Below are 18,074 nucleotides of genomic sequence, written 5' to 3'. Positions count from 1 at the left end.
TAGTTCAGCTTATATTGCTCTCAGTTAAAGATGTGAAATGCTCAAAGCTGGAAATTCAACTATCAGTACTCCATACAAATATGTTATGCTATCAGCCTTGTAAAGTAAACCATCTTAATATCCATAACTCTTAATCACCTCTACAAAACAGAGTGAAGAGAATCTGACTCAATGAGCAAGAGTACTGGAGAATTCCCACCTTTGGTCCAGCAAGTAGCATGTACCTGCTTGAGAATGAAATGGTAGGAAAGAGGAAAAGAGAGAACACCTCAGGCAGTAATGACAGACCTGCCTGGTTTTCAAGTACATGGCAGAAACCGTCAAGAGTTCTGCATCTCAGACAGTGCACAGATTTCACCTTTACTAGCACCCCTTTGTTCAGAGAAACCTCAAGGCAGGTGATCTTGATATTATAAAACTATTATAACACCTACATACTAAACAGCTGTTTTCTCTACTAAAAGGGGTTTTGTTTGTTTGTTTCCTGGATAATATTTTTCTAGATTTTTTTTTTTCTCTCAATACACTACTAAGTTAAAAATCATGCATAAACACCACCAAAGACACAAAGCTCAATTAAGTTTTTCAATGTCTCTTAATGAGATCCTGAATGTCAACCACTACATTCCTGACAAGCATCAACCTACTACAAACATTAAATAAATCGTCATATTCTTGCCAAGCACACGAGTGCTCTTGTAAATAATGACCTCTTTTCAATTTACCTCTCAGTATTTTCTCTCTCCCTCTTCCGTCTTACTCCTTCCAAATACCCAAACTCCCTTCACCACTCTGTTCTCTTTCACTTACGTCTGAATCACACCACCTAAAATACATATTCACTCCCCTATACCTGTGCTAATATGTACTCATCTGAACAATTAAACTACAGCTTATTATCCTACAGTACTGCATGGATAACGTTCTGCAGAAGAACAGACTCAGCATAACCACTCCTTCTGACTCGAAAATCTGTGAAAGTTCATAATAAACTTTGCTTTCTGTTCCATTGTTTTTATTAATACTACTAGTCAACTTTTTCCTCCTCCTAAGACTTTAAAATTTTTAGCTATCTAGTTCCATTTAGGCATCGAGTAAGGTGTTGAAGCGCAAGGAAGAGGGAAACTTGGGAGAAGCAAGGTTATAATAACAAACTTCAGTTTTCAAAATGAGCTAGTAATGTTAACGTTATCAATACTGATTCTTATTACCTCAAAGCAAAAAAATATTTTGGGGGGATAAATGAATATATAATGCCATTCATATACAAATGAGCTTCACTATGAAGCTTTGGAATAGGAGTAGCATATAAACAACATGACAGCAAAAAGAATCAAAACCCCAAACCAAGGTCTAAAAAAATCATGTTGTGCCTGAATATTTTAACTCTCTAGTATAACTGTAAAGATTTCCAGTAGTCTGCTTAGCACACACATACAGAAAAGAAAAACTGAAATATGACCTGTTCAGATCTAGATGATCGTGACATCTTAAGTATATGGAAACACTTGTATCGCATTTGGTGTGAACAGAGTTCTTTCTTTCTGCAAGGACGATATTTTGACCACATGATATAGCAGAACATTTTCTGATACATTTTTAAATCAAATCTTATTATGTTCTTAGTGCAATACAAAGTCTGTCTAATTACGACATCTACGTATATTAAAAAGAAATCTCCACTCTGTAAAATCTTTTTTCCTAACTCTTCCCTTTCCTATTAGCTAAATAACAAACATTGGTTGAATTGTTCTTCTGTCATTCATAAACAGTGTTTAAATTATTGTATTTTCTTTTTCCTCCTGTTTCAACATTAATGTAAAGTACTCAGTCTGTCTTTCAGTCCAATTTTATAGAAGCATTTTGGAGCCAGCCTGCAAATTTCAAAGATTTTTTTTTTTTTGCTTACATATAACAGAGGAAAAATATGACGATGTATGGGAATATATGTAAGCACCAAGCTACATAGAAGAAGTAGGAGCAAGCAGCCAAACAACAATAAAATAGCTCTACTAAGGTGCTTAACTATGTTCCAGAGCATAGCTAGGAGCAAGAAACATCCCAAGAAACTACGCTCAGGTAAAGAGCAACTATAAGTTTTCCATTCAGTGCAATTAAAAATGAAAAAGAAAATACTTCAAAATGACTTTTGTTTTTTAAATTGTTAACATAATACAGCCGACTGCTTTATTATCTGCACTGTGTGGGTAATTAGGACTGATGTATACAACTATCAAGAAAAATACACAACTATCAAGAAAAAATGCACAGGTTTTCTCCACTGAAGTACTGCATTTTCTAAGACTGTAGGATATGCAGTCCTATTGTAAATAACTAAATAACTACTATCAGTTAATTTACAGCTTTTAAGCAATGCAAACAATGTTTGTAAAGTTCTCTAACCTCACTCTTGAGCATGCATTTTGGAAGAAATCATCACTTGGAATAAATCACTATAGTCAACTGAGATACATCATTACAGGCTCTAAAGGCTTATTCTTTTTTTCTCCCTTTTTTTTTTCCTACAGAGGCTAGAGGGTTTGTTGTTTTTACTGAAACTGTATGACAAATCAGGAAAAAATTAAAATTGGCACTATTTCAGAGCTGGTCTTGTTTACCACTCCTCCACTCACAGCCATAGAGAACATATATGGTAATGAAATTTCTCCTGGTGCAAAAACAGTAATATGGGACAGTAACAACAGAAAAGATTTTATAGCACTTCTTAAAGTGATTTAACAGCTGGAAAGAAGGAGAAACAACTAACAACATGGGACTAGCCTGCTCCCAGTGAGCCACCAAGAAGCATTGTAGAAACTACTGCTAACTTCTAAACTAGAATTTGGGGTACATGAGCTAAAACTTTATCCAGGACCTCCAGTTAATACCCTCAAGACCTCGGTAGAATAGTAGAAAATTAAGCAAACAGTTTTGATCTCATCTTTACTTATTTAGAAAGCTATTCTGTGCACAGATTTGCATATGGAGACTACTAACTTAACTATCACCCTCCCTATTTCCTAATAGATAAAGAACTTTCTCAGTTTGGCCTCAAGGCTGCCTTGACTTCTGTAAACAGTAACAGCTCCCAAGGGATTACCACTAAAAGCTACAGTTTACTTCTAACCTTTTGTTTGTTTTCTTATGGCGGATGGGGAGGCCAGAGGCAGGTAGTTTATGGAATGCTAGACCAGCTTAACTTCACCTAGAGATCTCCCTTTACTAAGGGAATTCACATCTGGCTGTTTGAAGACAGCTCTCCATCTCTTTGCTGGCTGAGTGGGGCCAAGATCTCACCTTTGTCCTCTAGTAAATATACATACATGACAAGACTTTTCCCCAAAACAGGGAACCTTTCTGCTAACTGAGACTCAAGGTTCAAAAATAATCTCGGAGACATCTGCAATTTGCCTTTTATTTTGCCTTCAGTTAAATAAAAGTTAAATAAAGTCATTTTGCAGCTTAATATTTGTCATCAGTAAAGTACAGGCTCTACAAAAGCTCACAATGACTGAACTTTAAGGAGACAGTATGAATCAAAGCACTGGATATTGAAGTTTCAAGAATAGTGAAGCTTTTACAGAATGGTTTACTTAGTAAACAATCACAAACATTCATTTATATCTATAAATAACCACAGGTTAAAGGAAGAAGTTAGTACTGCTATTATTTCAACATATAAGAAATCGAACACAGAAAAAAATAGAAGGTCAGTAAGGAAGTCATAATTAGAATTTAACAGTTAATGACTTAAATCTTTGCCTCTTATTTTGATAAGTATAAAAGATCCTGGTTGGTATAGCCTAATCTCTACACAAACAGTAATTATTTACTTTTCACCACACGATTCATAGATGATCCTCAAGTAGCCATAAAAACTAAACTACACTTACCTTTGTGTGGGACTTACCCTTGTGTGGGTGCGAATATGCATCTTTAATCCATCATTCTTGCTGAAAGCTTTGTCACAGTAAGGACACTGGTAAGGACGCTCACCTGAAAACAAGAAAAGCATCAGAATCCATAAATACGGCCTCAGTATATGAAGGCCTTGCAGCACAGTTATGTGTCAAACAGAAGTACTTTTTTTTTTCCGGCCTTTTCTTCACTCAGTTCAAACAAGAAGAGATCTAAGCATTAGAAAAATTACAAATAAAGGTCCACCTGAGCAGGATGCAGGGCTAGATCAAAATATTACTCATTGCTGCCTGGTTTTGTCCTAGCAATATATCACATAGAGAGCCTTGGGGGAAAAAAAAGAAAGGAAAAAAAAAAAAGAGACAAAAAGAAAGAAAACACCTACTGCCCTTGCCCAAACCACATTCTACGGTGACTTACACATGGTCACTTTTATGGTTAGGCATTAACTGCTCCCAAGTATTTCTTCTGTTTCACATCTGGTTGTTTTTAAAGCCCCCTGGGTGTCAGAATCCCAATGAAATATAAAATCTACTCTTTTTTAATGCTGTATCTGAACTAACTGTTAGAAGCTAGTTAATCAAAAGTTTCTGCAATTTTTCTGTTGCAATTTATGATTGAAATGAAAGCAGAAGCATCTTAGCATCTCCCTTGCAGCATCCCTTATCTTAAAGGTATTTCGTTTAATGCTCCATTAAACTGGTATCATTTAGCAACAATTTTCCCAAAGTCACATTAGCGTAATGTGGATACTGAGCTATTCAGAATCAAAGAGTGAAGAGTTTCTAAGCTAGCTCCATAATTTGGAAGAAGTGATAAAGCTTTATAATTCCCCAAGGGCATTTTAATTTTTAATTCTTTAGGCAATGCACTGGAATCTGAGTCAATTGCCTCCTCTTTCTATACACAACACTTTAAGAGCAAATGTCAGGTTGTTCCTAGTGCAAAAACACAGTTCAACAACTTAAGATACAATAACTATTTTTGTATTAACAAAATGGAATTGTTTCTACACAATCATAATGCTGAAGGTGTAACAAGCCTTTATTTGAAAATAAAAGTTAAGCAAAGCCTATTCTAAGTCAATGCACAGCTTTCTGCTCATGAAAGAATCTTTGCATGTATAGAGAGATTTAACATAGTCCAAATATCAAACACTTATTAACACTCATACTCGAACCTGGAAAATAGGTAAGTAAGATTAACTACATTTTACAGTTAAAAAAAAAAAAATCAGACTTATTTCACTGATATGCCAAAGATCAGAGTGTAAGAGAGTGGCAGTAACAGAGATAAGCATTTAAAGCTCCACAGTCCCTAATAACAGGGATATTCATCTTGACTTGGAGAAAGGAAGCCTCATCCCTCTTCTCTTTTCTCCACATGAGGTGCTCTTCCATGATTACTCAGAGGGAAGATACTGGATGTTTTCTTTCTTGGGAACAAGATGTCAAAAGATCACAAAAAGTATGTAATGCAGACAGCTTACAGAAACAGCTCTTCAGAAGGACCGATTGTGAAGACAGTACAGCTGACCAACTGATAGTCGCTGTTGTACATAAAATCTCCATATAGTCACAGGTTGTGTAGAGATTTGAGGGCAGCTGAGATTAGATGATTATTTAAGTAAGGGGATAAAAACCCAGCCTATTTAGTAGATAGACTATTCTGTTCTTTTCTGTCTTTTATTGCTGTTTAGATAACTGTTAATGACAGCAGCAAAAAACTGTGTAGCAAAGTACTTGTGAAATAGAAATATTTTCTTCTCTTGTATTCTGCCACCTCTCAGAAAGCACAATTGTGTGAATTAGGCTTTTTTTTTTTTTTGAGGATGATGACAACAATTGCTGTGTTATAGCTGTGTTTTTATTGAACAGTTTGAAATATGATACTCTCTCTCATGACCCTTGATGTCTTTAATCCATGCCTCCGAAATTCAAACACTCCAACAGTTGTCAGTACTCAAGTATTTAATTAATTCAGCCGACATTTTTATGTTTTAGGGCTTTTGAATGTAGAAGTTAAAGCTTTCAGCAGTTTGTAAGCAGATGAGTGTTGACAGGTAGGAGTTGTACCCCTCCTCCCTCTCTCCCCCATCCCTCAGTCTCTTTAAAGAGAAAGACTTTTGCTTTCAAAGGATGGGTTTGAGTTTGTCTGAAATGGATTAACAGCGTCCTTCAGAAATTAACCATGAAGACCACAGTACTTGATGAGTAAGGCCTTAAGAGCTTTCAGCAGATGCCAGTAGAGGGCAACAGTATGACTTCATATCAACACGTTACACCTGAAAAGGACTGGCTTCGAGCAGCTGTTACGTACTGTAGGTTTTCAAAAATCTCCACTGTTCCAAAAATCGAGTTTACTATGTAAAACAGACTGCAAGCTCTGACTTGACATTGATGCTTGGTGACATCCTATTTTTAGAAATTATATAAACAACTTCTCACGCACTTGTGTCATTAATAAGTGTCGGTAAAACAACTTAAAAGATGACATCAAGTAATTTTAATGTTGCTTTTATTTTTTATGTTACTGTCTTTCGCCTAATCTTTGTAGCCTGTATGCCCAAAATGTATACAAGTGCCCTTGCACTTACATAAGCAACTGTTTCCCCTGTGCATACACATCTTTTAAATGTGTAACTTATCTTCTACCTCAAAGAGTTTTAGGATTTTACAAACGTAACTGTGGGCAACTTAAAACAAATCTGTGCTTGCAACAGCCAAGTTTCTTAGAATAAATTTCTTAGTCTCTCTGTAACCCGTCCAAAGACGATGTTGTGCCACTGTGTAAGAAATATATGGATATTTATAAATAGTTTTATTAAATATATATTATTAATAAATAATTATTAATAAGGATATTTATATAATTATTATTTTAAATTAGGATGTTTATATTCTAATGTATAAGGATATTTATTAAAAGGTTTTAATAAAAAAATAACTTGTATTTTAAAATTATTTGATCTGTGAACAACAGTAAGATTCCCCTCATTTGACATCAGCCATGTGAAAATGTAATGTCTAATTTTAACTAGTTGTTCTGAATCCCAGTGAAATTAAGGATAAAAGAAAGGATGAATTGCTCTCTGGAAAGGGCCTAACTTTGTTGCCTGTCTGAGAACTGAATGAACTGCCCTCAGTCAATGCATCTTTTTCTTTATTTACTGTATCAGGAGCCTAGGCAACTAATTCAGATTAGATGTCTGAATTTATGGACAGCAGATTTTTGCAAGATTATTACAATCCTACTTACTAACTTCTCTATCTCTGGTAAAAATTAACTTCCCTCCTTGCCTCAGAACTAGACTAGGCAAACATTATTCATGCTACCAGTCAGCTGCTCGTAAGAATGGTCCCAATAACAGATTCATCAATGAGACTAATGGGGAAGCAGGTGTTCCCCAAGAGAAGTCTTACATAGCCTATCCCACTTTAAGTCCTGTAAGATAAACAGGAGCAGTGGATCCTTTCTCTGATACTGTGAGATGCAAATGGCGTAAGATGACAACAGAGCAAAAACAGATTTGAAATAATGAATGCTAAATATATTCCTCCCACACATGAACGTTTGCTGAAGTGCAATGTTTCATACAGAACTATTGCAAGTGTCCACAAATGACAGGGTTTTGTGCTTCGACAAAGTTTAGAATTGTCACTAGGAAAAACTGGAGAGCAGGTGCAATGTGATAAAAGCTCCTGGGAAGGTGACACTATCCATCAATGCTTTCACATTTGTCTGCAATCAAGTAAAGACCACCAAAAATCAACTATAAGCATTGGAATATTAAACCAAGCTTCAGATCAACTCACGCCCCATAAATACTTGGAGGTTTCCCGACGTAAAACTTCTCTGATGAGAAAAGGAATGGATCTGTTACAAGGAGATTAAAAGTAAGAATGACTAAAACAAGCAAATGAAATGGTGTTGCAAGTCATGTATCTCTATTTCTCTTGTCCTCACAAAAAGGAGTTACTAAGCATCAAAATGAAAGAAATTTATTTCCCCTATGACAAACTACAATTTCTTCTTGGATTTACTGCTAGAAGCATGCTTACGAGATATGGTGTCAATGTGTGATAACATCATACTAAGAGAGGGTGCACCTTAGGTAAAGTTGTTGATGCTGATTAACAATTATGCCGTTTGCACTCTGCATTTTTATATAAATATATTTTTATATATACTTATATATAAAATATAGAAATATCTTTATGTTTGGAGGTAATGATAAACTCTTACCAGGGATATCATACTGAAGTAAATCAGTGCACCCTTTTTTACTATAATGCCTTTTCATTGCAGTCAATAGTAGAGTAAGTTTTCAAAGGTATTATTTCACAAAGTGAGGGTAGTTGGTTAGAGTTTTTTTAAATTTGATTTATATTTAAAAAGATGGATAATGCGGGGGGGGGATCTTTTAACTTCCAAATACACTACTACACTACCAAGCCTTAATCCTAACACTTCACATTTGGAAAATATCTGAAAAAAGGCCTGACCTTCTATGTTACTGTTTGCAACTCTGCCATTAAACCACAACTGAGACTATGATCTGCACTTTTCACTAAAACATTTCACCAGGCTTTCTACTTTAGTACAGTATCAAAATCCAGTAGGCATATTAAATACATCTTAATTTGACAGCTTGTCCAGTCAACGTGCCCAGAAGTAATGTTGTGAATGCAACAATAAGTAAGAACAATAGCTATCATTAAAACAGCAAAACATTCAAGTAAGACAGACGTAATAAATGCTATGTTTACCCTCGAGTTACAGCTGACTGTCATGTCCCTGCTGTTCAAGAACAAACTGCTCAACATGTTAATGGCACTTCTGTACAAATAACCCCAAATAAATAATCCTTGGATAAATTGCAGTGGATTTAATATAATTCAAAGTCTAGACATTCTACTTCCAGATTTTGTATGAATAAAAACAAAGCTTTTAACATAATAAAAATAAATTTAACCCTAATACAAGGATTATGAAAAACAATTCCATGATTGAAAACCATATGGGATTTTGATCTGAAAACATGTCATGATAGAATTGATATCTTTTTTTCTCAAGTGTGTACATCTCTAGCTTGAGATTGTGATACCTACTGGACCTTATGTAGCATAAAAAGTTAAACACCAGATTCTTCGGTTCCAGTTCAACTCAGGGTGGACAGTTTCCTATGAGACATTTGCAATCAAAGGTACCGTAAGGCAGTATTTACAGTGAGTTTAGCACCCAGATTTCCCAAACTCAGATACCCCTGGGAGCAAAACAATTAAGAAACAAAACCAAATACACACTAGTTCAAGATTTCAGTGGCTACAGCTAGACACTTAATAAAGACTTTGAGACACAATAATTCAAATTAGTCATATGTGTTTCTATTTTCACACTGTATTTCGCATTCCCTGTAGTCAATTTAGCCACAAAAAAGCTAATTGCAAAATTGGGCAGAAACCTGACATAAAACCAATGTTAGTGATTACTTTGAAACAATGACCTCAAGTAAGATCAAACAAATATGTACTTTACAGGTGACAAATATATTCCCATCAAATGAGACAAATGAAACATGCAACAAGGAAACAGTCCTAATGTGAAGAGACCGTAACGAAAGTGGCTGAAGAGACCAGCAAAACAAAAAAGAGAAACAGAGGCACAGAGAAGATGGTCAACAGCATGAAAAAGTATGCATTTGATGAACTGTTACATTCAGTTTTGGAAGCAGCCTCACAGAGCTCTTTCAAACCAGACAGGGGCATTACTTTATTTAATTCTGTTAAATTTAGTCATATTTACCATCCCCATTCCCATGCGGCTTGCTTGTACGCAATTCTCAGGTGTGTATGTCAGCCTTCATGTATGAATTTCCTGGCTTTCTGTCTTAATGGGAACTAAACTGCTCTATTAAGGAATGAAGAATTGGAATTATACCGTTAAATTATCAAGGGGGTTTTTTATACTTTTTAATATGTCTATGCTTGGTCAGTCAGGGTATTCACCACCACTGGTCTAGATCAACACTCACTAACATCAGAAAGACTTATGACAGATTGCACTGAACATCAGATCATGTACAGTGTATGTTACTTAAAAGGAATTGTTTTCTTCAATGGTCTTTAAAAAATTAACAACTAATTACGGCAATGTGGTCCCTCAGAATCTTCCATAGACCATTTACCATCTTCTAAACATAGCTCCTTTTCAGATGTTGAACCACATATTATAAGGATTAGAAGATTATTTCTTAAATATATATATATATATATAAAAATATATATATGAGTGTATTATTTCAAAATGTCAATTTTCAGAACAGTTATGGTAAAGTATAATCCTTTTTAAAGGCCTGACTTAAGATTGGGATAGGGGAGAGGGGAAGAAGGGAGACTCCACGATCGCCCAACTGTGGTGGAAAGAAGGCAGTTCACCTGGGGAGGAATTTGGAGGCAAGGGGGCCATCTGGATCACACATGCAACACTCCATACCAGGTGATCAACAGAGCAGCCCAGAATGGGAATTGCAAGAGGGCTTTTTTAGTCAGAGATAATCTGGGGTGATGACAGCATTCAACAGCAAGTAAGGATGGGCAAAAGGTTAACGGATATAACAAAATTATAATTTGTGACATATGCTTTAGAACATTATCTGTTCATATAGAGCACTTGACAGCTTTACACATTTATCCTCAGCTGCTGTTCCTCTGTATATGGTGTTCCCATCAAATTAAAGAGGAAGTTTGTGTCCTTAACGTACGGAAATCAGTTAATGTATTATATAAATATTATAATATACAAATATACAATTATACACACAGACAAAGAAACCTAAGATATACAGAACTGAATTTCTCCCACATGAAAGGCACTTCATTAGGAATTAAAATTAAGTTAAATAGGAACTCAAGGAACCAAGTGATTTCAACAGAACTTAAATTAGAAAATGCCAGAAAACCAATCACTGAATGACGATTAAATAGTCACACTTTAAGAAAACATTCAGTAAATTTCACCACCTTGGTGTTGCACAGCATGTCAAATGGTCCTCGAGAAGACAAACACTTCTTCAAAATAATAAATTTCCTCTTGTGTAGAGGTGGCAGTTTTCTAGATACCAAGTAGCATTTTGAAAAGTGTTTCACACCCTAGGTCTCTTAAGCATTTTTATAATTTTGACCAGGGATTCTAGGAAGGGAAAATAACAGGAGGGTAATCAAGAATCTTGGCCGACTGCAACAGCTAGCTGCTCTCTTTACAACACCTGGACTAGTCTTAATCTGGACTAGACAATAAAAACAGTGATCTGGCCTATACAAAATTCTGGTCTGCCTGATTTTCAACCATTAAACACTCAAAATTTAGCACTTTAGCAGGTACAGAAGTACCCACACAGGAGTAGCTTTCTCATGCCAAGAACCACACAACTTCATGATTTGAAAGATGAAATACTTGTGGATGTCAGCTGAGACAAGACCCAGAAACACCAAATATACATGCAATTCTACACTCATTGTCAGCCAGATATAGAAAGGGATAGCTATTTCACTGCTCTGAAGAGAACAGTCCTGTTGCCTGAGAGAAACGGCAAAACAGTACTCGGGTATGGGTCAGTTAGAGACATTTCTTATGCATTTTTCATTTTAACCAACATTCAAACTTGGCAGACTCTGAAGACGAGCTTAAGTATTTCTGCCTTTTTTTTCCTTCACTGATGATTAACAACACTAAGCCTGTGTATTTGTGAATGCTTTCTAACCAAGCTCCAATACTTGTGTATTTTCCAGGCACAAGGGAGAACTAGAATTGCTTTTATGTAAGTCAACCAAATGCATTTCCCATTCACTAAATATAGTCACATATTTAATAAGAAAAAAACCTCAAATGCTATTCTTTTCCAAGAGAAAACCAGATTGCTTTAACCATTTTTTTTTCTATTAATACTCTTTCTTGTAAGTACTTAGCCATGTCTTATTCTTTGAAGCATGGAAGCAGTATTTTCACAGCTGAGAAGGTTTGTTTTCTGCAAAGTTTTGGGTTTATTCAGAGAATTCAGATTACCTGTAGTTAGAGACCAATAGTCAAATGTTTGTCTTATCTGGTCTATACAAACTGTCATGATATAATTGAGATTTTAGCTATTTGTAACTAAATTAATTATAAAGAATAGTAAAGGACCCTACAAAATAAGAAGGCTATCTAAATCTGTACAGTAAAGCATGAAATAACTACCATTATTACATACTTACAGACTCTCATCAGTTCTACAGTGATATTAAGATTTTAGTCACCAAAAACACCCCGACACACTTAAAGAATAAAACAGTTTCATTCTTTGCATCTATCAGTGGAATTAAGCAATTTGGTTTCCCTATGAATGGAGCATTAACAACTGTGACTTCAGTGAACCCCATGGTCAACCAAATCTTTTAAAGTATATGCATTAATCAATCAGTAATTCATTTGATCTAAAGATGTCACTAGCATTCAAATAATCCATCTCTTATAAGAACATTTCTTCATTCATGGAAGCAGACAACAAGAAGCTGACAGCTGCATGAAACTATACAGGTACTTTTAAAGATTTAACTGTTGTCTGGAGATAAATAGGACAATGATGTATAAACTGAAAGGTTTAGAAATGCAGAATCCTTACCTTTGAGGCCTTCTGCAAGCTCCTTTTTAAATTCGGTAGATAAAAGAGAGATCATTTATAAGTTATTGAATAGAAACCACCTATCTGTAGACATTTGCAAGCTGTTCACTGACTAGATACAGATACATTTTTTCACATACTTCATTGTGATATGAGGGGAAGTTCCTGCAAGCTTCCCTTTTATCTTTTTTTTTTAATGTAAGAAAATATTAATTACTTATAAGGTAATTTGCCAGAAGATTTGCTAGAATGAGGATCCTGGCTGTACATTATTTCTTATGTACATGAAGAAACAGTTGCCTGTTTAGCTATAAAAGCTTTGGAGACATATTTTACACAGTAATAAACAAGAGTTATACTGTAATTCAATTCATTACTTCCTGCAACTACTATGAAGTCTCTTATGTTCATAGATGATTAAACTACTGTTAATAACCAAAGATTTTTATTATAACTCCACAACTAATATTTTTTGTTTGGTTAATCAGGAATTTTTACACAAAAGTGCAAAATTTGGACCTAGATTTTTTACACAGTTGGACCTTAAATATGATTTTAAATATGCTTAAATGCCTAGTTAATCAAATTGTAGAAATGCGACTACTACGGCCAAGTTAGGACCATAACATCAGGCTCTCAATGCAGAGGATGAGACACAACTCAAGAAGGCAGTCAGCACCTAAAGTTATAGGGGACAAGTATGATGAAATGTTTTCATAAGCTTATAAAACAGCCTTTAATTATGGAAATGGAAATTGAAAAGGTAAGCTTAACTGTGTTGACATAAAGGATATGGAAGTCCACGGTCTGAATCCTTTTTGCTGTTTTAATATAATCTCTTGGTATTATCTTTTATTCACATATATGGAAGCAAATTTACAAAGAAACTTCTCAACTCGTGTTTTTCCACATACCAGAGAATGTAACATGTAAGAATGCCACATTAAGTCATGGCTTTTAAATGGTATAGAATAGAAACATTAATCTTTTCAGAAAACATTTAGGGCAGATGTAAAGTCATAGATATCTTACTGGCTTTTTATCAGGACTTTGACTAAATGTGATGGAGAAGCAAAATAAGGTTACATTTTAAACTATATTTGCATGTGTAAGCATTTTCTGGAAGACATGTATGGTCATCAGTTGTCCCTCACCGGTCCCTATGTAACAGAGTAGGTAAAAGACAGCATAGAAAGGACAGAATTACAGTTAAAACACTCGATTCTCCTAACTCAAAAATAAATTAACCTGCAAATATAAACTACCTCACAACAACTTTCATTGTTCCACAACTTGATGTGCTACATCCCAAAGATGGAAGGGATTAGGATACAAGTAATTAGGAAAACAACAGTATAAACATCAGACAGATAAAATGCATGTGTGTGTATATATATTACATAGGCACACACAAATACAGACACACGCACACAAGAGACAGCAATTAACATCTTTAAATACCTTTGTATTAGGCAACTGTGAAGTTGCACAAACCGCAGCCAGTAACTCTTAACACTGAAAGTTGCTTGAAACTTTAGGAAAGTAATTAACCTCCTGGCCGGCCTGCAGTTTTCAACCCCAAGGAGCAGACCATAGAATTTCTTTTACAATTTATGAACAAGCCAAGGAATTTATATCACAGTCAGAGGATTCTTTTGCTGAATTAACCCCAGCTCCCTCTGACCCTAAGAAGTCATAAACCAACAGGATACAGCAGAGGGAGAATGTGCTATAGTGTTTCAGCTGACCTACAGAGCGCTGTCTCTGTCATGCCAAGGCTGGAAACCCAGATGATGAATTACAGAGCAATATGCTAGGTTCAGATGCAAACATCAACCCCTTCCCTCTATACATGCACATGCAGACATATTCACTCACCCCAAACCAGCTCAGTTTCTGCAAAAGGCCAAGTACTGTTAGGGCTCATTTACAGAGTCTTACTCTAAGAAAAAGAGGGAAGAAAATTGCTTATCGAGGAAGCATGCATACATCTGTGAGTAACAATGTTTAAGAACACATGCTGCGTATTAAATAAAAGCCAAAAACCCACTGAGCTTCTCTTTTTGTATACGGATTATTAAGCCTATCAAAAACACAATTCCAAAGCAGAACCAGGAGGGTACCCAAGAACCTCGACTTTTATAAAGAACAGCTTTATAAATAAAAAAAGGATAAAAACTGATACACAACTCTCTTTTAAAGAGCTCTGCCTGGCTTTATTTTGTAAATACAGAACAAAGCCTCTTATACAAAGTAGCTAATAAAACAAAGTCTAGCTGACCACGTGCACAGAAAATGGGATAACACAAGTGTCTGCAACAGGATCTCAAACCCAATCAGCTGTAATCACTAAGACATCAAGGTCTTCACAATATTTACACTTACGGTGTACTGCTTAGTTGCACCAAAAGCTTAGCCCCAGCTGAAGGCTTATTCACAAAGATGAATCATCTCTTGAAAACGGACAGTGGCTGCTTGTTTCACTTCTAGCTCAGAATGAAAAGTGATACTTTGAAGTCTGACCAAAAAAAAAAGGAGGGCACAGTTTTGAACTGATTAATTCAAAACCACAGAATTTAATAGATACCTAGAGCATGAAGTATTCAACACTGCAACATTTAGAAACCAAACATCCATCACTGAATAAAATAAGTTTGTGGCTCCACTGTTTGATGAACTGAAAATTTCTTACTGCTCAGAAAATCCCTGAAAAGTTGTCAAGGATTTTCACGATGCAGTGAACTTTATTACTAAAAGCCATCAAATGAGTACTCAGCATTTTTTGTACTGTTTGCAGATGACACGGACTCCTTCACCAACTACCCTTACTTTCTCTGGAAATGATGCAAGCTATTCCTCAGAAAGCTATGCTTCCTCAGGCCCACTGAACATCGGACAACAATCTCCTCTTGTGATTAGTCTGCATGTATTATGATCGTGAACAACTCAGATGAAGTCTTCAGGTACAGCACAAGTCAAAACCACCTCTCCAGAAGCACAACATGAACCTAACTATGACATTTGCTCACTAAACCTCACATAAGGCATTTTGCCATATAACTTACAGATTTGTTTTTTAAACCACAAGTCACAACCTAGCAGCAGCTCCTCCCCCTGCCTTTTTTTTTTTCCTTCACATTTCATCCAGATAAATCAAGAAATGGTCAGGAATCATAATAGAATGACATCAAAAACAACCACGAAAATGTATTTCAGTTGATTCTCACAGTGAAAGATGTGAATCATAAATCATAAAGTGATTGACATCACAATAGCAGCTAGACTGGAAGAGGAAAGCATCAGAGTTTATTTATCACAGGTCATTATAGATGAATTTAGCAAGGCATTTTTCCTGAATTAGTAACTCTCTTTAAAATGAGTGTTTCTGGCTTTTTAGGTAAAGAAAGAAGCCTTGAAAGTTTCCCTCCTTCTGCAGTGTTATTCTTTCATAACTTGTTTTCATACTGCATATTCCCATAATTCCAACCTGTATCATCTCCTGGCAAGGTAGTTTCTCCCACCTTATTTAATTTACAAATGTACTGGAAATCTTCAGTGCCTTTCTACTTCAAATAAGTTCAAAATGTCATAGTTCACTGTTTGTTGTATAATAGTGGCTACAAATTTCGCAAGGCTCCATAGTCAAGGTTAGAGGTCTCTGGTATGTGGTTTCAAACTCACCTTAGCCTAAACTCCTAAGTTTAGGAAAGCCTGCTTGAGAGAGCTGAAACATTAAATGTAACTGGTAGCAATGAAAAGCATTTTCACTCAGACAGCTATAAAGCATTTTCCGAAGAGCCATCTGCACTATCAACTTGAAAAACTAGGGCCCTTCTAATCTGAGCAAACTGATGTGTAACATCGATAGTACACAGAAGACATACCTAAATTTTAAGGAAAGGGCCTGTGAAATAAGAAAACACAAAAGCACCGCACTAGTAAAGGCAGTAAAGCAGACTTGCCTGCAAAAAACATTGGAATGTGAACCCAGAGATTTTAATGAAGAATTAGAGTAACATTTTGACATTCCTTTAAGCATTGGGAGGGTGGGGGGGGGAAATCTATGAAGGTCCTAATTTTCATGAAAGTCTAGTATGACAAAATGTCAGAAAATTAAAGGGTAATGCAGTTCCTCATGGGATGGCAAGGTGAAGGTAAAGAAATATCCATAATTAAAACAGCAAAATAATTTCATGAAAAAAGTTAACACAGATTAGAAATTGAGGCAGTCATATTCCTAGAAGCCTGGATTCCTGATGTGCTCAGTGACTAACTAACAATACTATTGAATTGCTTCCCTTTACTCCTGTCTGCCTGATTTGTTAAAGTACAGCCCAGGTGGGTAAGTGGTTGGTCCTTCCAAAAGGCACAGTCCCCAAGGGTTCTCTAAATCCTCATACCACCATGTTGCACGAGTGTTGGGGGTTTTTTCCTTCCTCTTCCCTGCATCTTCAGGAAGTCAGAAAAAGAAGAGAAAGCCACAGTTTACAGGACAGAAGACTGAAGAGAAAGACAGAACAGGTGAGACTGTGTAGGAAGGACTTTGAAAGCAGTTGATAAGGTGGAGTTGTGGAAGAAAGAACAAGAATAAAGAGGAGGAATGGACACAACTGCTGCACTGCGATTCTGGGACTTGCCAGCTTTGACCTTCATCGTCTTTTGTGTCTATGATTATACAGTGTATGTGAACCACCTGAGCAGAATGCATACACACAGGCTTATATGTATATGCTTTTATACAGCTGCTATGAGGGATAAGTGTTCCAAACATGGAATTTAGTAAAGACTAAGAGCTAAACATAAAAGTCAATTTCAGCCTTTTATCCTGACTGCAGAACCAGGATAAAAATTTGCTAGTGCCTATAGCAGTCAAATCCAAAAATCACAATATATCAAAAACTAGTAAAACCTGTAATCTTAACAGGTGGTCTTGATAGACTGAAGTGATTAAGACTTTTCCAAACATAGTAGAAAGCCAAATGATTAAACACACCAATTCTGTCATCTCCCTGCAAACCAAATTTGCTTATGCAAAGCGAATGGAATGTCATAGGAAGGCTATTTGTTAACTGATGCTTTGACTGCCAAAGGCAAAACTATACCATTATATGTTGGAAACAAATTATCACAAAGAAACCCCTTTCAGTTGCCTGCCACTTATTTGAATGAAAGCGTAAGCTCACAAAATGAAACCTATCAGCATGACAACATAACTAATTTATTTTCAGTGTGTTTGCAGAGGCACATATATAACATGGTAGGGAAACAGTAATGCAATCTGGGTGGCAATATAAAATAAGTTACATAACTCAGACCCAGGAATATTAGGAGATCAGCAGAATGAGTCAGATGTTGCAAGAGAAAATAAATTTTGAGTTAAAGCATACTCAAGGTAGAACATTCTAATTTGCGTAACATGCAGGTCGTGGTAAGGTCAGAAGTTACATTAATATGAAATCAGAGTTTCAAAACACCTTAGCAGCCACGGAGATTAATG

General features: G+C 35.8%; 1 protein-coding gene across 4 annotated transcripts in view; it reads right to left on the bottom strand.

The window, feature by feature from the left end:
* PRDM5 (PR/SET domain 5) overlaps nucleotides 1-18,074 on the bottom strand; it is a 97,428-nt gene that overhangs the window by 21,800 nt on the left and 57,554 nt on the right. For 3 of the 4 annotated variants that reach the window (XR_012042484.1, XR_012042485.1, XM_072861565.1), the window contains exon 14: nucleotides 3,911-3,996. Coding sequence is in view for 2 of the 4 variants with exons in the window: in XM_072861565.1 (XP_072717666.1) it covers nucleotides 3,911-3,996 (86 nt within the window). In the remaining 2 variants the exon portion in view is untranslated. Of the gene's footprint in view, nucleotides 1-1,462; nucleotides 1,545-3,910; nucleotides 3,997-18,074 lie in introns of all 4 variants that reach the window. The other variant, XM_072861566.1, reaches the window with a different exon arrangement.

This window comes from Ciconia boyciana, chromosome 5 (assembly GCF_034638445.1).
Source record: "Ciconia boyciana chromosome 5, ASM3463844v1, whole genome shotgun sequence".
Taxonomy (NCBI): domain Eukaryota; kingdom Metazoa; phylum Chordata; class Aves; order Ciconiiformes; family Ciconiidae; genus Ciconia; species Ciconia boyciana.
This window is presented reverse-complemented; position numbering and strand designations above follow the sequence as displayed.